General features: G+C 38.4%; 1 protein-coding gene across 2 annotated transcripts; it reads left to right on the top strand.

Moving 5' to 3' along the window:
- The first annotated feature begins 1,553 nt into the window (after window positions 1-1,553).
- Window positions 1,554-21,370, top strand: MCCC1 (methylcrotonoyl-CoA carboxylase 1). Of its 2 annotated transcripts, XM_018074889.3 has the most exons (19): window positions 1,554-1,581; window positions 2,578-2,624; window positions 3,645-3,784; window positions 4,206-4,301; window positions 4,454-4,575; window positions 5,537-5,684; window positions 6,485-6,606; window positions 7,743-7,854; window positions 8,151-8,232; window positions 8,974-9,101; window positions 9,765-9,948; window positions 10,460-10,569; window positions 11,858-12,074; window positions 12,796-12,882; window positions 13,456-13,505; window positions 15,686-15,823; window positions 17,127-17,234; window positions 18,205-18,276; window positions 19,766-21,370. In XM_018074889.3, exons 3-19 carry the CDS (start codon window positions 3,704-3,706, stop codon window positions 19,883-19,885), a joined length of 1,977 nt encoding a protein of 658 aa, XP_017930378.2. In that variant the 5' UTR covers window positions 1,554-1,581; window positions 2,578-2,624; window positions 3,645-3,703; the 3' UTR covers window positions 19,886-21,370. The 2 variants fall into 2 exon arrangements, with proteins under 2 accessions (XP_017930378.2, XP_025751155.1); XM_025895370.2 differs by lacking the exons at window positions 15,686-15,823; window positions 17,127-17,234; window positions 18,205-18,276; window positions 19,766-21,370 and adding an exon at window positions 13,865-15,643.
- Window positions 21,371-21,840: the final 470 nt, after the last annotated feature.

Raw genomic sequence — 21,840 nt, 5'->3', positions numbered from 1 at the left:
CTTTCAAACATTTGCATGTACAATCTGGTGATTCCACCAGACTTTGCAAGCCCTAAAAGCCATACTTGCAGAATGCCTTCCACGAGCAGATTTGCAATATAAATGAGTTTGTCATTTCCATTAGTTCTGTTAAAAGCGTCAACTCCTCCACCATCTCTGATTTAGGTATTATAAAATATCTATAGCTCTTCCCCATATTCAATAGTTAAACTACATAAAATGCTGCCATCTTGTGTTTAGAGATAAATTAAACATGCAACTTTAAAAATCTGGGTTTCAAAAGACAAAAGTAGGATTTACAGTGTCAGCACATTATATGAAAAAGACTGAAGCAAATGAATTATGGAAAAGTGGAAGCATCACTTAATAATTTCACTTTTAAAATCTTATCCTTAGAGCAAGTGCTGAGCCCACCACCCCTTGCAGGGCCAAAGGACTGTACAGTTTCCCCAAGCTGATTTGGTGTCTGTTTAACCTACTTGAACCACCCAGTCCCTGGTGTGAGGGGTCACCATGGCAAATTAAAAATAGCAACAGTGGAACAAGCAGAGATTGCTTGCATATGAAGAATGCTTCTTATGTAAAAAGCTTTGTTAACGCTTCAGAGTACAAGAACACATAAGACATGTTAAACGCTGCCGCTGTTGCAATTAATAGCTTGTGTATTCCTTCACCATTTGTAAAAAACAACTAGAAATACTTATTTTCACTGCGCTGGGGCGGGCCAGGTGTAGCAAGGCCCTGCAGTGGGCTGAGCTGGGCCTTAAACTAACAGATATTAGGAAGAAATTCTTCCCTGTGAGGGTGGCGAGGCACTGGCCCAGGTTGCCCAGAGAAGCTGTGGATGTCCCACCCCTGGAAGTGTCCAAGGTCAGGCTGGATGGGGCTCTCAGCAACCTGAGATAGTGGAAGGTGTTCCTGCCCATGGCAGGGGGTGGGAACTGCATGATCTTTGATGTCCCTTCCCACTCAAATCTATGAGCTGCAGAGCTCCGATGCCTGAGGGAGCAGAACGGACCCAGCCGGCTTTGTGTCCCTGAGCAGGCGGAACGTGCTGATCCCACGGCTCCGTGACCTGCTTCATCCACACGGCGCAGTTCTGATCCAGGGATCTGGACCTGAGCACAGGGACCCTGTGGTACGCTCGGATTCCCGTGCCCTTCCCAACAACCCTCACGTTCACGTGTCGCTATTCCCATCACAACCCCGGATGTCATTCCCGACGGAGCGCGCTCAGCCCAGAGCCCGCGCACCCAGAAACTCGGCAGTCCTTGGGCGGCGCGCATCGCTTCGCATTTATAGGAAATTTATGTTGTCTGCTGTTTGAGCGCCCGCTTTCTCGGCGTCATCCAACCGCGCCATTTCCCCGCCGTCCCCGAGCGGACACCGGGCGCGCTCGGGTCCCCTCCCCGTGACAAGCCCCGTTGCCCCTCAGGGCTCTCCCCGGTCCCCGCCCGCCGCGACCCGCCCCGCCGCGCAGCCACTGCGGGCCGGGCAGGGCCGCACACACCCCGCCCACAACATGGCGCTGGCGCGGCTGCCGAGCGGGGGCCGCCGGCGGTTCGGGGTGCTGAGGCGGCTGTGAGTGCGGGCCGGGGGCGGCTGTGCCGGGCAGGGCAGCGTCGGGCCAGGGGCAGGAGGGGCCGGCGGGAGCCGCCCACAGCGAGCCCCGAGCTAGGCTGCTCGGGGAGGAAGGGAAGGCGGCTCCGCTGGGCGTGTGGGGGGACAGCGGCGCCCCGGGCTGCTCTGTGGGAAGGAGGAGCGAAGAAGCGCCCCCGCGGTTGAAGGGATCGCAGTCGCAGCTGCCGCGGGTCCCGCGAAGCTGCCCCGGCCTCGGGGGTCTGTCCGCAGCCTGTGCTCACCTGCGACACCTGCGTGGTACAGGCGGGGGAAGTGAGAAGTTTGGGGAGTGCGCAAAAATCCCTCTCTCGTTATTAAAACTGAGGTTTAGTTGTGTGGTCTCTTTTTGCTCCGACAGAGCTTCAGAATTGTCTGGACTTGATCCCAAATTCCAGAGTTGATTTATGTACTAATTAACTGCTTTCACAGTTTCATCCAGCCACCTCACCTTGGCTACCCCTTTTTGTTAGTATTAGTCGTTTGAGGTTTAGGTTTCTGAAAGTCTTCACGGCTTTTCTTTCTTGCTGCCTTCACATTCTTTCTCTTGCACTTTTTCTCCATAGAAAAATTGCCGTTTTAAGCGTTTCTATTTTGTGGTTGTCCACATCTTCTTTCCCAAGTACTTTGAGTTGGCCTCTCTGATAAATGCCAGATGTTGGCTGTTCTGTCCACTAAAAGACTTTTTTAAAGAAAAAAACAAAAAACTTGACTATTTTTGTTTTAATGCTGCTAAAAAAGTAAGGGGATAATTTTTATTGTATCTACATGAAAGCACTTGAGGAGCCATCTGGTGAAGTTTGTACAACTTTCCTTGTTGTACCTGAATACGTAAACAGATGTATCAAAAGCTTCAGAGCTATTTCAGTGCTGTTGTTCTCTCACCTGAAAATAAAAGTAGCTCAGTTGTCACTTCTTCATATGCGTTTGTAACACTTCTGTGTGTTTATAATTGCACAGGCAATGGAACCAAGTACAAAGATTTGTGAAATGGGCCTCAACGATAGGTATGAAATTTAATTTCTTTGGCTACTAGGTTTAATTGCTGTTTAATGTGGATGGTTTTACAATTAGTTTTAGAACATTAGTTGCTGAAAAACGGTAGGGTTTTTTAATAAATATTAATATCTTTGTAGTTCTTGAAAAAAGTAGCCTGCAGCTAACCTAGCAGAAATCATCTTTAATGTTTAAACAACATTTTGAATAATTTTAGCTGTCATATTTAGGTAAACTGAACTTAATGAAAACTATTTGGTTTTGTGATGTTTTCCTCTGCTGATACAAGTGTTGCAAAGTCTGTGAGAATTGTTTTTTAAGGCATAATGGTATTTAAACAAAATACGAAGGAGTAAAAGTATTTAGCAAGATGATTTAAACTCATTCTGGTGTCATGTTGACGAAAAAGATAGATTTTAGAATTCAGAGATCTATCTTCATTTTAATTAGTGAGTTTTAAGCTACTAAGTTCTGACTGTGAAGTCTCTGGCAGTGCTGACCTTACACTTTTATCAAGTTGTAGTTGCTGTTTTGAGACTTTGTAGGAGCTTGTAAGTCACTGCTTAGAAAACCCAAACAACAAAAAACTTGATACCTTGTTCTTTCTTTGTGACTGTGTATGAATGGGGAACGGTGCTCTTCAAGAAAATGTCAACTGCTTCTACTGGGGGGGACACAACACAGGTGTTGATTGTTTCTTAGTTAGTCCGGGGAATACACAGCAAAAATATAAGCATCAGCTTTTATGTTTAAGTGGTTTTTTAGGGTTAGAATATGTTTCTTGGATTCTAAAAAAGGAAGTTCTTAAAAAAAGGCTTAAACATACTTCTGCATAAGGACTCTAAGGAAAAAAATCCAAAAGTAGCATGGAAATGCTTTAGGATGAAGTTTTGAGTGAAACAACTTCATTGTTGGAAGAAGTGCATGAACACTATAAATAATGAAAAAAGAAGTCATAATTTTAAAATTGCTGTGTTTCCAGGAATGTTTTTAAGGATCTGTTTCTTACTGTGGTTCATCCCTTTAAACAGGAGGCCACAGCATAGGGAAGATTCTCATCGCAAACCGAGGAGAAATCGCCTGCAGAGTGATGCGAACAGCGAAGAAAATGGGTGTGAAGTCTGTGGCAGTTTATAGTGAAGCAGACAGAAATTCCATGCACGTAGCAATGGTGAAGTATACTCATTGTGCTTGTGACTTATGTTCATTCACAACAGTATTTGCCATTGACAAGTTCCCTGTGAAAACAGATTTGGGTGCTGGTGCAGTTGAGTTTCACCTCTGTAGAGTTACTGCCAAGTTTTCCTTGAATTGATGAAAAGTTTGCCTGGTCTCTGTCTCAGCACTTGACAGCTATACAGGAAGGGATATTAAATTTTGGCTCTCTAACTCCAGAGCAGCAAGAGGTTAGAGAACGTACTCTGATTTTGGGAAGAAAGTCAGAATTTGTTTCACTCAGTTGAGCCTTTTCATGAGGAGAGGCAGTGATTTAAACTGCTGTGTGCCAGCAGTCTGATAAATAATATAATCATCTCAAAAAATTCAAATATGCTAATAAACAGTCTGTGTCCTATGTATTTCTTCTCAATCAGGCAGATGAAGCATATTGCATTGGTCCAGCACCCTCACAGCAGAGCTACTTGGCCATGGAGAAAATACTGCAGGTGGCCAAGGTCTCAGCAGCACAGGTGAGTAGATCAGGACCTACAGTTTTCTCATACTTTCATGTCTTTAGTTCTTTATTTTTACCCATCTTGAGTTTCCTTGACACTGCTGAAGTTTCTGAGTTTTCTAAGCTAAGCTGATACAAAAATAGGCTGGTAACGTTATTCTGTTTTAGGCTGTTCATCCAGGTTATGGTTTCCTCTCAGAAAACACAGAGTTTGCAGAGCTGTGCAAGCAACAGGGAATCATCTTCATAGGTCCACCTTCATCTGCTATCAGAGATATGGGTATTAAGAGGTATCTGTTTCTGATTTATGTGGTTATCCAATTTACAGCTTGGAAAAGCTAATTTTGTTAACAAACAACCAGTGTCATAATTGTTTTATTCTATCAATTTTCACTGTATATTATTTTTATGGCTTTCTTCAAAGGAATAACCTCCACGTCTATAGATACGGGATTCCCATAGACAGAGAGACAATCGACCTTGTTCAGTCATTAGGATTTCAGTAATTAAATAAGTAATGATTCTGCTTTTCCAGAGCTGGGGCATTCAGCAGTCAGATTGGATGTTTTATATGTTAGTCAAAAGAGCAGTGGAAAAGAAACACCACATTGTTGGGGTTATTGTGGCTCATGTAAGTTTAGTTCATCACTGAGGACCTTAGTTAGATCAAAGAAATACTTTTAGGGTATGAAGTATAAATCAAGAATGTGGAAATGAGGTTATTACTAACACATGAGCTGTATAATAGTAATTTGAGAGAATTAATTTTTTATCACTTTGTAATGCGAGAGTAAATTACCTCTGTAATTTAACGAGCTCTACATGTGTATTTGAAGTTAAGAGTTGTTACACTCAAGCGTTTGATGTGTGCTGGGAATCCAGCTGTATCATGAAAAGTGTTTTGCCTTTGTACAACTTCAGATGTAGTTTTGGCAGGATACAGTGTTGTATTTTGAAAATTTTAGGGTTTGGCCTCTACAATGTGGGTCAAAAGACAGGAAAGAACAGTAGAACTGAAACTTACTCCTGCTTTTATGTGGAGGGCTTGGAGAAAAAAAAAATCCCTGTTTGAAGCATGTGATTAATTACAGTCCAATCCTATGTAACCCACCTATGCAAGTAGTCCTGTTGAGGTCTACTGTGGAACTGCTTTCAAGGAGAGAGTTAGCATTGGGAACATACACAGGTTTGGAGCTTAAAGTAAGAAAAAAATATTATTATCATTCTAAATATTAAACTGTTCTGTCAAAGCACTTCCAAAGCTATAATGTCTGCTGCTGGCGTTCCTGTTGTTGAAGGTTATCACGGGGAAGATCAATCAGACGAGTGTCTAAAGGAACATGCCAAGAGAATAGGGTACCCAGTCATGATTAAAGCTGTTCGTGGGGGTGGAGGAAAGGTAAGGAACTAATCTTCACATTCATCACATGCCATAAAGTGATCATGTCTCAGTATCTGCAACTGAATATTCTAAAAGAAATCTGAAATCAAAGAAACTGGAAAAGTACTTTTTGTTAAAATTCATTATTGATGTCCAGTCTAGCACTATGAAATCTCATTTTGTTTGTCATGCAGTCAGGCAGAAGGTGAGTAGCTGGAATAAACTGGGAGAGTTTTGTTTGTTTCTGTGGACCTCCAGCAATTCACATAAGCAGAAAAGTTGTCCTATGGATTTGTGTGAAATTAGATAACTTTAAATTGTTACTTTGTGATAACTTCTGTTACTTCTTTTGTTAACAGTTTTAAATGTTGTATAAGAAGGTGTTAGAAATACCATTTAAATATTTTTGTCTAGACGCTTTTTAATGTGTGGTGAACTCCCAGTCTAAATCTGATTTTACTCTGAAATGTCTATAAAATGACATGCAGAGAATTTTATTTTCAAAATAGCTATATTTGTTTTGTAATAAACGAGTTTTTCTGTGCCAAACTTGGAAAATTCCTATTATATCTGAGAATAAAATTGAATTTTGTACTCACCCATAGCAATTAAATGATATATCTATTTTTCACACTTTTTATGGCACTTTGAGTGGGACTTAGAAGGATTATATTACTGGAAGCTGATACACAATTTTAGTAAAGTTTAAGAAAGGAGGGAAGAGAGTTAAGCTCATTTCTTGCTGTTTGTGTGCAACAACGATTTTCATTGTATACCCTATTTTCAGACATTTAGAAAGGCTTTTTTCTGTATTTTAGGGCATGAGAATTGCTCATTCAGAAAAGGAGTTTCTGGACCAACTAGAATCAGCAAGGAGAGAAGCGAAGAAGTCTTTCAATGATGATGCAATGCTGATTGAGAAATTTGTAGATAATCCAAGGTGAGAAACAGATATTTCAATATAAACACTATAATGTTTATTCTATGGTTGAACAAACATAACTGGTTTAGTAGTAGGATGAAAATTGGTCTTGTATGTTTTATTTGCACTATGGCAGTTGTTAATTTGGTCATATTTTTGTATAATGTATTGAATTTTTTGTAGTGACTTTGTTTTGAATGCTAGGAATTAAAATAAAATTGTTTGGGAGACATGGCAGTGCGTGAGCTTTCTAAACTTGATTTACATCTAGGAAAAAAAATCACTTTATAATACTTCAACTACAGACCTGAGCCAAGCTGTCGTGGTGTTTCTGCTGCCCTCAGGTGTCCTAAACTAGTTATTTAATCTTCCTTTATTTTGATATTTAAAACAGAAGGGATAGTTTTTTTTCATGTCTGGCCTGTGAAACTGAGCTAATTTATTTTTTATAAAGAACTTCTTGCAGAGGTCTGTTTGATAATCTTGCACTTTACATCTGTTTTTCTTGAAGCATCACTATAAAGAAAGCATTTATTTTAAAGAAACTGAGGGCCTCCTTATGCTGTCAGATGGGCACGAGAAAAATCTCATTCCTGGGGAATTTCTTTTGCCAGTATCAGAGGATTGTCACAATGGTGACATATTTTTGTTAGCTTTATACATAGAACAAAATTCTGCCACCTAATAGTTGTCCTCTGAAATGGTGTGTTGAAATAAACAATGTTATTGCTGAGCCAGGGCTGCTGCTGCCCCTTGTGCATTGCTACACAGTAAATGGTGGGGGAAATCATCCTTATCAAATAACAGTGAAGTGGTTTTACTTTTATAATAATAACTAATAAAGAGGAGGCAGCCATGGGATATGTACCTCGTTTATCCCACAACTTACAGGATTTCAATGCAGTAGTTGGCATTTAGAATCCTGTTTCATTTGGACATCGAGGAAGCCTAAAACAATTGAGATCTTGCATAATAGCAGCCTCACTTCTATGTTTTCAGCATTTATTTGAGGGAAGACACTTAAACCTTTGAGAAGTCCTACTGGAGCACACAAGTACAAGGCCATGTACAAGTTCAAAGTCTGTTTGAGTGAAATCCGTCAGGGGATTGGGGTTTTTTTGAAATACACTGAAACATTTATGTTTATGGAACAGGCACGTTGAAGTCCAAGTATTTGGTGACCAGCATGGCAATGCAGTGTATTTGTTTGAAAGAGACTGCAGCGTGCAGAGGAGGCATCAGAAGATCATTGAAGAGGCACCAGGGGTGAGCAGAAAGTTCTTAACATTTTTTTATGAACCGACATATTTTTAAAGTAATTAATAATCCCCCATCAAGTTTATTTAGTTGATAGTACTTTATCTGTAATTCTTAGACCTGTTTTAATTTTGCTGCAGAAAATGTTCTTTAGGAACTTTCTTTAGGAAAAGGATTCTCAAGGAAAAATTATATAGGTGTCTTCACTACAGTTGTTAAATACTGCAAAATATTCACATATACTAGGTTTATTATCACCAGACTTAACAATAATTTATATTTTTTTCTATTATTATTATTTACAGCCAGGAATTAATCCAGAGGTTCGGAAGAGACTTGGAGAAGCCGCTGTCAAAGCAGCCAAAGCAGTGAATTATGTGGGAGCAGGTAAGTCTGTGGAGGCTTTTAACTTAATGAGAGTTGGAGTCACAAGCAAATGGCATCTGGCTGTTTGAGTATGACACAACATGCCCCAAGTTTTTTGCAGTTCAAGCAAGTAATCATGTAGTTAGTTCTGATGTAATTACAAATTTAAATTAGCATTCCTGAGCTCAAGACCAGTGGCAGCTGAAGAAAAGGAAGAAAAAATTTCAGAGCAAATAATTCAATCAACTCGACTGTTGGAAACTGAGCATTATGAGTTAGTAACTTCAAAAAATAATTTCATTGTACAAAGAATAATCCTTTATATTCAAACACTAAAGCCTTTAAAAGAAAAACACAAATCAGTGTAAAGTCCACACCATTTCCCAGATGAAAAATAACCTCCCAGAATTGTGACTTTGTTTTCTCACTAATTTCTTTGGTTACTTATTTTTAAAAAATAATTACACAGTCTATAAATACTAACAGTACTTTAGAGAGTCCTGATGCACATTTTAAAGTGCTAATGAAATGCAGCTTTTATTGTAGAGGAGAATGCCTGCTAAACAGCACAGGCCACGTAAATGTAAAAGGAAACAACCCTTCTGTTTTCAGGCCTCAATTTTGTGACCCTTTTAGATAAATTGTATAGAATTTAATGAAATTCAGTCTATCTGATTTGGAAATAATAGTGTTTTCCTGACATAATTAAATTAAATGTCATAGATACTATTTGGTGAAGTGTCCTTCTGCTAAATACTTCAGGAACAGTGGAATTTATTATGGACTCCCAACATAATTTTTACTTCATGGAGATGAACACCAGACTGCAGGTGGAGCACCCAGTTACAGAGATGATCACTGGCACTGACTTGGTGGAATGGCAACTTAGGGTGAGTGTGAATTGTTTTTACATGTAGGGTTCCTCCTGAGTGGTGAATGGTGCTCTGTAATACTGCCTGTGAGAGAACAGATGGGTTTCCAGATCCTCATCTCCTGTTCAGCTAACAGGGTAGAGTTTCCTTTGCTCCAGAGGAACATCTCACATTGCTGTATTTGATGTGAGCATTGTGTAGATGCTCTGAATTTCAACCAAGTCTTCTCCCACTTGTGTAGAGAAAAAACCATTTTTTTTAAGTGTATTTAGAGACTTTACAGTTTGTGCTGGTAGTGCTGGCTCCCAGTAACCCATTTTATCATCTGCTTTTCGAGCAATTTTTGTCTAATAAAATCTTGTCTTAGTTGACCAGGTTGTAACTTAAATAATTTATTTTTTGACATAACCAGTGGAAAAACATTCGACTGTTTTTTTTTTCCATTATGTTTTAGCTGTCTGAAATATTAGGCAGTAAATTTACACAATAATAATTCAAAATCCTTTGACTGGTGGCTTCCACAAAAAAGGAAGGAGTGACTTCAGAATTAGCCTTTTATGACCTACCATTTTTTTCTCCTTGTGCTTTTTTTAATGTGCTTTCTAGTTGTTTGTGTTTAGAAGAAAGATTTTTAATATTTCATACATCAGCACTCCAGAATATTGATCCTGCTGTTTTCAGGTTGCAGCAGGAGAGAAGATTCCCCTAAAGCAGGAAGAGATCCTGCTCCAGGGCCATGCATTTGAAGCTAGAATATATGCTGAAGACCCTAATAATAACTTTATGCCAGGAGCTGGGCCGTTGTTGCACTTATCCACCCCTCCTGCAGATCGTTTCACCAGGATAGAGACTGGAGTCAGACAAGGTAAAACTGAAGGCTGTGATGTATAAGAAATAATTAACATCAAAATGTTTTCTTTGTAAGCATTTCCCTCTTTGGCCTAAATAAGTTAGTCTGACAGGGTGTTGCTATAAAGACAAATCCGTACAGAAATATTCTTCCTTGTAATTGTCCATGTATTTTTGGTCAATCACTGACTATTTTATTTACCTCTTTATTTACCTATATCCATAGTAAAGTCCATTGGATCATGCTGCCTATGTTCTCCTCACAATTTATCAATCCTGCATTCTGATTGCAACAAAGAAAACTGGATTTGAGTAGTGTTATATCTACAAAGTCTGCACTGAAGTTGTCCTTGAAATTGAAATGCCAGGTCACAGCATCATGTCCTCAAAGAACTTCAATCTCAAGAGAAATGTGGCCATGAACTGTGTTCCCCTTTGATGCCGTGTGGTGTCCAGTACCTTGCATTACCAACTTTCAGAAATACTTGGTTTAGTGTTCCAGCATTTCTTTCACTCACATATTTCAGGTGATGAGGTTTCTGTTCATTATGACCCGATGATTGCAAAGCTGGTTGTTTGGGCTGAGGATCGGCAAGCGGCGCTGAGGAAGCTGAGGTACAGTTTGCACCAGTATAATGTAAGTAGAAAGAGCCCAGTATGATTTCAGATCTTGAGCTGACTTTGTGAACACCTGGAGCTAACAAAGTATGCATAAAATACTAGAGTAAAACAAAAGTGATTTCTAAGAGGGAGCCTGCATTGCCACTACCGTTTCAAATTCATTATTTGTTTGCAGAAGTTGTATTTTTTTCCTAATTTGCAAACTGTTTTTATGGGTGGTGTGAGTAGAAGTAAGTGTGAAGTCTAGTTTTACACAGAGATTTTTAAGGTTGTGATCTCTTCAGCTGGATGATGCACCTGAGACTTTGTAGAAGAGTAAGGCTAAACAACATTTTCAATTGTAGTGTGAGCTCTCTCAAACTTAAAGGAGTGGAATTTGTGTTTGTGTTTGCCTCTAATTTCTGATATGTAAAAATAACTAAATTTGTAGACTATACAGAAATATGCTGTCAGTTCTTTTTAAGAAACATTCCATTTCCCCCCTATAAAAACTACAGGTATTGTATCTTTCCAAAAGCAGAATTCAGAAGGTTTGACTTGACATGAGACTGAATTAATTTACACTTTTAAACCAACAACATGAATGTGAGTCAAGTATTGAAAATATTGGGCCCCTTATTGTTTTAGCTACAAATGAAAATTACTTCAAGGGAAAGAGATAAATTCTGGAAAAACCCAAGAGAATTATTTTTCTTAGCAGTTCTGTCAGTACATATTGACAGCATAACATAGTTACCAGTTTCTCTAATTTCTCTAAAACAATTATGTTGTTTGCTTAGGTATTTTGCAGTACAGGAAATGGATAGTATCTAGTAAATTTATAAAAGTCCCTGTTCCCAGTTGTTACTATTAAAAGATCAAATATGGGATACTGACACTATTGTAACTCATTTTTTATAAGAAGCACTTGTCAAGTTAGAAATGTTCTTTTAAATACTCAGAGCATGCTTTTTCAAAACAGTAGAGTTTTTTCCTAAATTACTTCCCTTTACTGTTGCTGGGAAATCTTCCTCAACTTCACAGTGGACATAGGTGGTGTTGAGAAAACAAAATGCTTTTGGCAAGGCAGCTCTTTGGATTTTTTATTTGGTTTGTTGTGTGTGTTTTTTTTTTCTTCTTTTTAGAGTCATTGGTTTAACTGGTAATAAAACAGACCAGTTGAATGAATTACATTTTATTGCTGAAGTTTGTTTCGATGGTGCTATCTGAAAAAAATACTCATTTCTTATCTATACATAACTTGAGCAGAAAGCTGCATGCTCATTCATAACTTCAGTTTGCACTATGCTTCTGTTTCTTTACAGATTGTAGGATTAAGCACTAATATTGATTTCTTACTGAGCCTGTCAGGACACCCACAGTTTGAGGCTGGAAATGTGCACACTAATTTCATTCCTCAACACCATGATGAACTATTTCCGACCAAAAAGGCAACTCCACATGAAGTTATGTGTCAAGCAGCTCTTGGGCTTATACTGAAAGAAAAAATGCTAACAGATGCTTTTAGAGATCAGTCAGAGGGTAAGGATCATTCTTTTGCTTTATTTTGTGAGCTCATGTGCAATTAATTACTTTGCATGTTCTTTCTTTCACCTGCTTTGCGCCTGCTCAGGGTTCTGCATTCTGGCCTCTCTCAGCTATTTACAAAGACTCTAAATTTTGTGAAGGGGCAGATATGGAATGTATCCCCACTGTAAAGGACAGAGTACTTCCCACAGCACTCCAGACAGGCACTATCTGGAAGACCTTGGAATTCCTAGTCAGTGACTCTGCGCTTTGCTCTTGCCCAGCACAAACTGTGACCATCTGCCTGTGCTGTTCCTCCAGCTGGCCCAAGGTCTTCAGACGTAAAATGGACTCTGCTCAGGGTGGGAGGGGCAGTGGGGTTTGATGGAACCTTCACCTAAGGGTTAACTGGGATCTGCTGTGGTGTAACTGAACTCCCACACATTCTTGTCCTGTTCAAGGATGTGTGCATGGAGAGCAGCCAACGCCCCCTTCTTAGTGCTGCTGTCAGCATTGTGTTTTTTGTAGGTTACACAGCATCAGCTTATTCAGTGTTGAAGACTGAGGAATTGTCACTCTCAGTGACTACAGTGGTTCCCCAATCTTTTTTGTGCAATGTAAAACTATAAGTATGATGGTAATAACAGTAGGACAGTGATTTAGTGGTGTGAGTTCTGAGTATTGTGTTTTGTTGAAGTAGAATGAAAGTAACATGTCTGTGTATTTTGTGTTTTAGATAAATTCTCACCATTTGCATCCAGCACTGGTAGAAGAATAAATATATGTTATACTAGAAAACTGTCTCTGCTGGATGGGGAAAACAGTAAGTTAATAAGAAAGTGTGTGGAGGGAAGGGAGGCACTTGATGGATAAAATTATTTCAACTGATGCTTGAAAATTCAGACTAAGAAACAGCAAATAGAACCAGGATGAGTTCTGTGCAATTTAAGCTGAGAATTCACAGAATTTCATGCTTAATCCACACTGTTAGATCTTGAGGAGATGTAAACCAAATTCAAATGACACCATTGTTGTTCATCATTTAAATGAATAAGGTTGACATTTTAAAAAGTGCCATTGGCTTTTTTTTTTCACTTCATTTTGGTATGAAAGAGCTCAGAACTTTTTCCCATCACAAACTTGTTTTCTGTCCAGATAACACAATACAGATTTCAGAGCATAACTTCAGGTGCTCATCTTTGAAAAACATATTGTCTCAAATTCAGTATGAAAGCTGCAGTGTCTACAAAGCTAACCTGAAAATACTTGTTCTGTTCTTAGTGGTGTAGGTCTTGTTTTTATTAAGAAACATAAACTAAATATTGTGTATATGTCATCATTCTCTAGATACTGTAATTAATCTACTCACGTACACATAATTTGTTTTATTCAACAGTTGTGGATGTAGCTGTAAGTTACAATCAAGATGGGTCATACAAAATGCAGGTACAAGTCCATTTTTTCAGATATTTCATTAGATAAAAGAATCTGTCTCTTGTAGACTTATCTTAGTATTAACTGTTACTAAAATTGCTTGGTGATTACAGTTACAGGATTCTGTTTTTGGCTTACTTGCAGCCATTGCTGTAGACTGTTATTTTAGCCTGAAGTTATCTTTGGTAGATGATGGATTAGCATGGAAGAGCTACTAAAATACTTCTGAAAATAAGGCTAAGAAAAGTGTTCGTATTTTCAGTATTTAAAGATCTTATTCTTCATTTTCCTCTTCCTTAAATTTGTCTTCCTAAAAGTAAGTAAGTAAGTTAGATTTAAATCTGCATTCAAAAAGATATTTTTTTCCACAGGACTCCTGCTTTATTCTGTGCATGAGATGGATCTCCTGTGGGATAAATAAAAGCTTTCTAGAGCATTATCTGTAGGATAACATTTATTTTATTTTGAAGATGGAAATTGAGACATGATTACCAAATGGGACGAGGAATCTTCTGGTCAGATAATTGAATGATACCCCATAGAATTGTCTTCTTTGTGCTGTAGAGCTCCTGTAGGATACAGCTCGAGATGCTTTAAACATAGATAATTTTGTGTGTGCACATGTGATAGTCTCCAGTTGTGTGGCTTATGGGGGTTGTGTTTTGCTGAGTGTTAAATATCCTTCTTGTTATCACTTGTAGTCCAGTGTTTTTTCTCTCAGATTTGTCACCCAGAATGAAAGCATCTGGAGAATGCAGTCTGTCTGTAGTTCAGCTTCTTGTTCCCAATATTCAGAAAAGGGAAACTGGGAGAATAAGTATTTGTGGACTGCTCAGACTGTGCAGAGATGAGCCTACCAAAAAAATAATGAGAAAACTACTGTGCTTTCGAGGGTATAACAGCATCTTGGGTAATTTACACCCTTATTTCTATGGATACAAAGACTGAGATAACCCACATCCCTCCAGTAATACCCAGGTTATTTTGGGTGTGTTAGTTACATATGTGATGCTGCAGAGCTCTTACACTCGAGGTTTGTCTCATGTAAGTCACGTCAGCAAAAGTAAAGAGAGGCTGGAAGGGATGTGGGGGCCATTTCTGGAGGGAAGTGGAGCTGGGGAGAATGTAGACTCCTAGGGAAGAATCAGGAACAGGAGTTGAGGTAGAAATGGAGAGAAGCTGGAGATAAAGGATGGAGAAACATAATTGGGAGCTGATTATGAGGAGGACATTGCCTCTGCAGTGTTACAAAACCTGTGCTGAGGCCAATCAACTAGAGCAGGTTGCTGGGCCATGGATCTGGCAAGCACTCAGTGCTTCCAAGGGTGTTGCCCTAATTTGTGCCCCTGCTCAGGATACTCATCAAGCAAATGATTTTCCTCTGAGGGATAAGTATCAGATCAACAATATCTTTTCAATGCATGTTTTCAGTGGAAGAACAGTATGTGACTACCTAATAAAAACTGAGTTTTATTTCTACTCCTACCACCCTGAAAGACCAGCAAGTCTCTGACCCTTTGCTCGGTGATGGTGGACTTAGAAGCAAACATATCAGTTAAATGTAGTGCACTTATGTTTGTATTCTTGCAGTCTTTATATGCTGAGGTTGTGGCAGAGGTGCAGTTTCCACTGATGTGGATGAAGGGTTACTCACAAATAAATGACCTTTCCATCTGGTCTTTCTTGTGCAGTTTTAGTGTCTAATTGACACCGTTTCCATTACTGCTCTGCTCCTTTGTAGGTTTACTGAATATGTTGTAGTTCTTGTATTGTAAGCTTCCAAGGCAGAGGAAGTTACCTGTGTTTTGGAAAGCATTGTGGAATGTGATGTCAGCTGAGTAGTATGGATTTTCAGTTTGAAATCAAGATGCTACAACAAATCAAAAATATTGGATGTTCGTAGCATCACTAAACTGATAATTCTGGGGTTGTTTTTGTTCTTGAGAAATAGTATATCTTTGTTTAAGATAAAAATTGTCCTGGAGGAACAATTTTCTGAGCTGTTTGTATTGGATACAGAATACAGTCTCTTAACTGAAAAATAAAGGATACATAAGATTTAAAAATATTTTTGCTTTTAATTCCAAAATTGTCTATGAAGAATCACAGGTTATGAGTGCACAAATGCTGTCTTTTGGTTTATTGGTAATGAAGGGTTAACCTTTGTCCTTATAAAAGCATTGAACTTTCAGATTCAAGATAAAACATTCCTGATTTCTGGAGAGATGTTGAATGAAGGCGATTCACTTTACTTGAGGTCTTCAGTAAATGGAACAGTGTGTAAGGCCAAATTGGTCATTTTGGACAACACCATTTATCTCTTCTTTCCGGTAAAGTTCCTTTCTTTCTTATCACAAGTTTAAAATTTCAGAATTCTATCCATGAAAATGAGGAATATAAATTGCAAGAGAATGTGAATCATAATTTCAGTTTCTTACTTTGACCTGTAATGTTTTGATACTTGCTGGATTTATAGGTCTAATTAGAAGTTCACTGTTTATGGTCCATGAGTGAGAAAATTACTTTTAGAAAGATAAAATACAATGAGGTGAATTGCAAATGATGGCTTAGGAGGAGGGAACACAAAATATTAAAATTGTCAGGTATTTAAGTTTGTCATAGAACAGTAGCAGTTAGTTCAAACTGACAATTATTTGAAAGTGCTTGTAACTGTTATTTTAATTTTTTTTAATTATATGACAAGAAATAAATTGATACTGGTCTGAGGAAAGATAACTTCAGGTAATATTAAAAGAATGGAATTATGAGCTACCATGGCATTATATCTGTTGCATATATGCAAATGGCATTTGAAAGAATTTCCTAATTTCCATTATTAGGCTGGTAAATTTTTATATGCAGTTCAAAGATTGCAAGGCCCTAAAGTAACTCAATAAAAATGTAATCAAAGTAAGTAAATTATTATGTGTTAGTTTCAGTAATTAACCTCTAGCCCTGAGCCCCTTAAGGCTTTCTGCAGAATGCAGTGAAAACTTTGCTGCTCCAGTGGTGAGGACTAAGGAACTCGTGCTGGAATGGCAAAGCTCAGTTCTCCTGTGACATCAGAGTGGAGTCAGGGGTGGGGGATTTAGAAGAAATCACAGGAGTTTTAGGGTAGGGGTAGGGTGTGGGGGAGAATGAGTCTTTGGGGAACTCTGGGCACCAAGTGTGAGAGCACTTAAAGGATTTTGAATAACAGTGAGAATTTATTACTGAATTAGCACTGAATTCATGTTATTGTAAATTGTGAAGCTCTCATTGGCAAGGAAGATGCCAATGTCTCTCTTCTTTGTTGCAGCAACTGCCTGCCCCTTTTGCCTTTATACATTTTCTAAAAACTTCTGCACTGTTGCTGCGTGAATAGGGGAGGTACAAGATGGGTTTTGTACAAAAAGATCCATGTGGAGCTGCTTTTCCACAAGGAGTTCCTTCCTTGCTGACCCTTAGCAGCAGCAGCCTGACGTTTAAGGCCTGACATTGGCAAAGCTGCTGACAGTCCTCCTGCTGCCCTGACCCCAGGGCTCTGCCACCCTCAGAGCAAGGCTGGATCTGTTCATTCCTGAATGTCAGAACGTGTATTGGTGGTGGGATTTTATGTTGTTAACTCACCTGTCCTGGATTTTCTCCCTGTAGGAAGGCAGTGCTCAGATTGGCCTCCCTGTGCCCAAGTACTTGTCTGCAGTGAGCTCAGGGGGAGAGCAAAGTGGTGCTGTAGCACCCATGACAGGCACAGTGGAAAAGGTAATTATAAAAACATGGGTGGGAAGTGAATTCTCCAGTATATATCCAAGTTCACTTCCAGAAATGGTGCATCTGTACTGCCAGGAAAAAATCAGAGGCTGAAATGCCAGTGCTGTATGACTTCTAATTGGAAAAAGCCTTGTTTACTCTTGAGTTTTCAGCAGCCACCCAAGAGTTTTTAAGGCTTCCAGTCTTCTTTCTCTAGAGCTCTGGAAGTTCTGAATATTTAACTAATGCTACTGCTTAACTAATTTTTTCTTCATCTTAATTACTTTTTAAGTTGAAGGTCCCTGAAAAGACTGTTTGATTCATTTCATCTAAGAAAAGACTGAGTTAAGAGATGCACTTGCAAAAAAGGAAATACTCAGAATTGCCTTTTTGTTAAGCTGAGTGTTTCTTTCTTTTTCTTTAGCTCAGCAAGTCTTGTGTATTTCTCTGTACAGTGACAAAGTTTCCACAGAAGAGATTTCCTGAGAGTTTAGTGGTTAAGGGATTCTGGTATGAATGAAAAAGCATGAACCCTTTCAGAGAGTCAAGTACCTTGAACATGGATCTCCTACACACTCTAAATCAGTTATAGCTGAATAACAAGGTGGCTCTGCCATCTTCTTTCTGGGTGTTGTTTTTTAAAAGGCTTTAGGGACTGGCTCCAGGAGGAGGTCCTGCACTTTCTCAGAATAGAAGTGCTTAAGCTAGAAAGGGTCAAATATGCATCATCTCTTCTAGTGTCCCATCTTTGATAGGTAAATGTCTTTCTGCTTGTCCTGGCAGCTGGCACTGAACCTCTCTCTGTAGCTCTAACTTCCCTTGAGTGTCATCTAGAGAACTCTCATAATAATAAAAATAATATGAGGCTGTTTTGCAAAACCACAATCACTCTGTGGATTGTACTAGTCAAGATCCAGCTGATGATTGTTAATGGCATAGACAATAATAATTTTTTTTTTCCCCAATTTTCTCTTGAATTTAGGTGTTTGTGAAGGCAGGGGATAAGGTTCAGACTGGAGATCCTCTAATGGTTATGATAGCTATGAAAATGGAGGTAAGTGACATATAAAGGTTTTAATTACTGGGAAAATAAAAATCTGGTCAGAATTTTATAATTTTCAGTTGCATTACTGACATATGATGTAGCTTGCAGATGTCAGTATCACTTCATCTGCTATGAAAGGAGTGTTGTGTCTGCCTAGATTTTAGAGGATTATATTTGCTGTGATTTTGCTAACAAATGATGATTATATAATCCATGGTATTCTGCAGCTGTTTTAGCATGCATTTGGTGAGCTGTATCAGGCCTTCCCTCCTCTCCTTTGACTTCTCTAGCAGAAGACTGCCCAGGTGGATCTCTTGCTCACTGATTTGATCCAAGCATATGGAATATCTGCAGTTACTTCAGACAGAAATTTAGCTAATGGAGACTTTGTGAATATGTACAGGGTTCTTTGTGTATAATCTTTATTATTTACATAAAGTTTTACCAAGAGTACACTCAAGATTTTGTGTAATTGTCCACATGGCATTCAGTGGACCACCACTTTGGCCATTTTATCTTGTCACAGTGTTTGACTGAATTACAGTTTTTTTAGCCTTAACTGATTTGACTTGACTATTAGTTTAAAATAAACCTCAGTTTGTGGTAGCAGAACTAATGTTGCTAGTTGAGAACATCTGCCTTTCCCTTATCGTGTCCTTTTTTAAATTATACTAAAATTACATGAAATAAACCAACTGTGCACCAAAAAAAACCCCTAGACCCCAAATCCTTTGCAGTTGGATACTAAATGTGTTTCTGTCTCTCCAGCTGATAGCTCAGACTGACATTATCTGAGGTGCTATTGAAATATAAATTGTAAAATTTAAAAAGCAAATTATTATTTACATGAGTCTTGGCTTAGATGTGAGGATTTACTATCTGGTATTAAATGTTTTGATACTAGACTAGCCCTATGTAGAAAAATACCAAGAAACAAAGCTACAATGGAAAACTAACTTGGTACAATAACAAGCAAACCAGTTTGGGGTTGGTATGTAAACATGCTGTTTTACTGTCATTAGTAGCTGTATTTGTATTTCATCTGGATTTTGCCAAATATCTGCTCAGTAAAGACCCCTCCTGGCCAGAAAACAAAAATATCTTTAGTAAATCTGCAGATTCCTCTTAAGGGAACAAATCTGCTGTATGATTAACATTTTGGATTAAAACTGTATTATTTCTGCTTGGTATTTATTACAATAACAAAAACTGTTAGTGAAGTAAAATAACATTCAGCTGTTCATACTTCATAATATAACATTATATAGCATTTTTTGTCCCCAGTATACTTATCAAATATTCATGAGAAAACTTGAAAATGGACTAGTATAATGTTTTAAAAGAAGGTTTTAAATAAATAAATAAGTGTGTCAGAGGAAGGAATTCAATGTTTTTCAGTTCTGATTGCACCAAAGAGTAATATTAGCATTTGCTGGAGAGAGAGAGAAGGAAAAAAAACAGGTTCTCTGCTGGTTCACTCTTGCTCTGTTTTGTGCAGCACACCATACGGGCTCCAAAGGCAGGAGTGATAAAAAAGGTTAATTTCCAGGAAGGTGCTCAGGCCAACAGACACGCTCCACTGGTGGAATTCATGGATGAAGAAGCTGAGTCAAAATAAAATTCAAGGAAGGTCCATTTCATTTTTTCTACTTTGGTGATTTTCTCCCAGGAGAAGACTTCTTTATATTTTCAGCAAACTGTTTTGTATGAGAGACTGGGGAATTGGTTTCCTCTGCACTTCCTGCATAGGTTGACTGTAAATTATGCTGACTTCAGTGGAATTTGGGTATCACTATCCTGTAATTGTATTTATAAGCTGTGGACCTGTGTGATTGTTGTTCAGTGGTTACATTTGCCTGTGGAAAGGCACTGGAGTGGAAAAAGATGTGGAACTCTCAAAGGATGGGAGAGGTTAGTAAGGACTGAAAGGGACAGACAGGTTGGGTTCTTCTGCTTCTTCATTCACAGCTGCCTTTTTCCCTGAGATTTGAGAAGACTGATTTGAAGGAAATCTGAAGGAAGACAATTGTTTTATGAATTCATTTTCTGGCAAAATCCCTGATTGTGGCTTATGTTTTTGCCTTAATAGGGAATTCAGGATTGTTCCTTAGCCCTGAATCCCTCTTGGTCATTTCTATTACATCTTTTTTTCCAATTTACCTCAATGAGTAGTGAAAATTTACATTTCAAAAATTATTTTAATTTACCTCAAAACATCTGATACAATGCATTTTTCAAATACATTTGCTACACTTATCGAAGTTGGAACATAAGTTGGTTTCTAAAAATATCATTTGAACTTTAAATATGAAGTAGTAACATAGAAAGATAAGCTTATTTATTACTTGGAAAGTGTGCCAAAATAAATTACTGACTTCAAAATCCTCATTACTGTTCCCGTATTGTTCATGTTCTTCTATGTTACTTATTGGCTGGAATGAAGTACATCAAAGTCTTTGTAAAAACATGAAATATTACTATGAATAATAGATTTTTTTTTTATCTGCAGGGTTTCAGAAGGGAAAATTGTTAGGTTTTTTGATATGCGAAGAAAATACTTGGACTAAGCATACTGATCATTTGCTATAGATTTATTTTAATTTATTTAAAAGCCCCTCAGAGAAACAGGAAAAGGGAAAGAAAACTATGTTTTAATTGTTGCAAACTTTGGATATATTTTTACCTTTCAGTCAATGTGATGTTCTGGTTGTCATGTGAAGTTTTGATATGCTAATTTAATTCAATAATATGGTCTATACTGCAGAAAGGAACACATCAGATGCTGCAGTGATCCCAAACTTGTAGTCAGATCTGTGCAAATGGATCCTCACACTTACCTGAAATCTCATTTCTGAATCAATATACAGCATCATGGGGAGTTCTCTGATCTGCTTCTATAATTGTGCAGCCTTGCCTGCAATGCAGAAAAACATAAAAAAGAATTGGCTCTGGATGGACTGTATATTAAAAGCATCCTGTAATACTTTTCAATGTTCCTTGTAATCCTGTGGCCACCTAACAAAAAATTCCAGTGATCATTTTGTAGAGTATTGCCACAGTGATTTTTATTTACTGCCAAATAAAAATTAAGCTTAACTTTGAATGTTTGTTTTTGTTTTTCTCCGTTTTGTTCCTTCCTTGGTTGTTTCTGTCCATGCATTACTTTAGAGGGTTTTAAGCAGCTGTTTCTGTAGCATCATCTGATGATGACCACAGTCTGCAGATCACATTTGGGAAGCAGAAATCCAGACAATTGTGATGGGGCTTCACTGCAGGTAAGGTTAGTGGCTTGTTTTATCTAGAAATTGGATCTACCTATAGAAACATGAGCCTGTGCAGCCTGGCATTTATTTTTTGCTCACTACATGACAGGGCTGTGTTTCTACACTGAATCTGTACCAAAACACTGAAGCTCACAGCATGAGGTTCTCTGCCCACTGAGGCTGCACAGCTTGTGCACACAGCCAGTGAAACAAGAACATGTTCCCTGGAAGCTGACAAAATGTCCTCCCTTAGGAACAAAGGGAGACAAATAATGTTACCAGTTTTCATTTTCCCTCACTTCTGAAAATT

The sequence above is a fragment of the Manacus vitellinus genome, unplaced genomic scaffold (assembly GCF_001715985.3).
Source record: "Manacus vitellinus isolate BGI_N305 unplaced genomic scaffold, ASM171598v3 scaffold_29_pilon, whole genome shotgun sequence".
NCBI lineage: Eukaryota > Metazoa > Chordata > Aves > Passeriformes > Pipridae > Manacus > Manacus vitellinus.
Note: the sequence above shows the minus strand (reverse complement) of the source record. Positions and strands in the feature narration are given on the sequence as shown.

What these genes read in the sequence shown, in the direction of transcription:
- MCCC1 (XM_018074889.3), top strand. Translation starts at nt 3,704, where the DNA reads ATGCGAACAGCGAAGAAAATGGGTGTGAAGTCTGTGGCAGTTTATAGT. An exon ending in TCTGCTGGATGGGGAAAACA is followed by an intron (nt 12,883 to 13,455) that starts GTAAGTTAATAA and finishes TTTATTCAACAG; the next exon opens with TTGTGGATGTAGCTGTAAGT. An exon ending in CCATTTATCTCTTCTTTCCG is followed by an intron (nt 15,824 to 17,126) that starts GTAAAGTTCCTT and finishes TTCTCCCTGTAG; the next exon opens with GAAGGCAGTGCTCAGATTGG.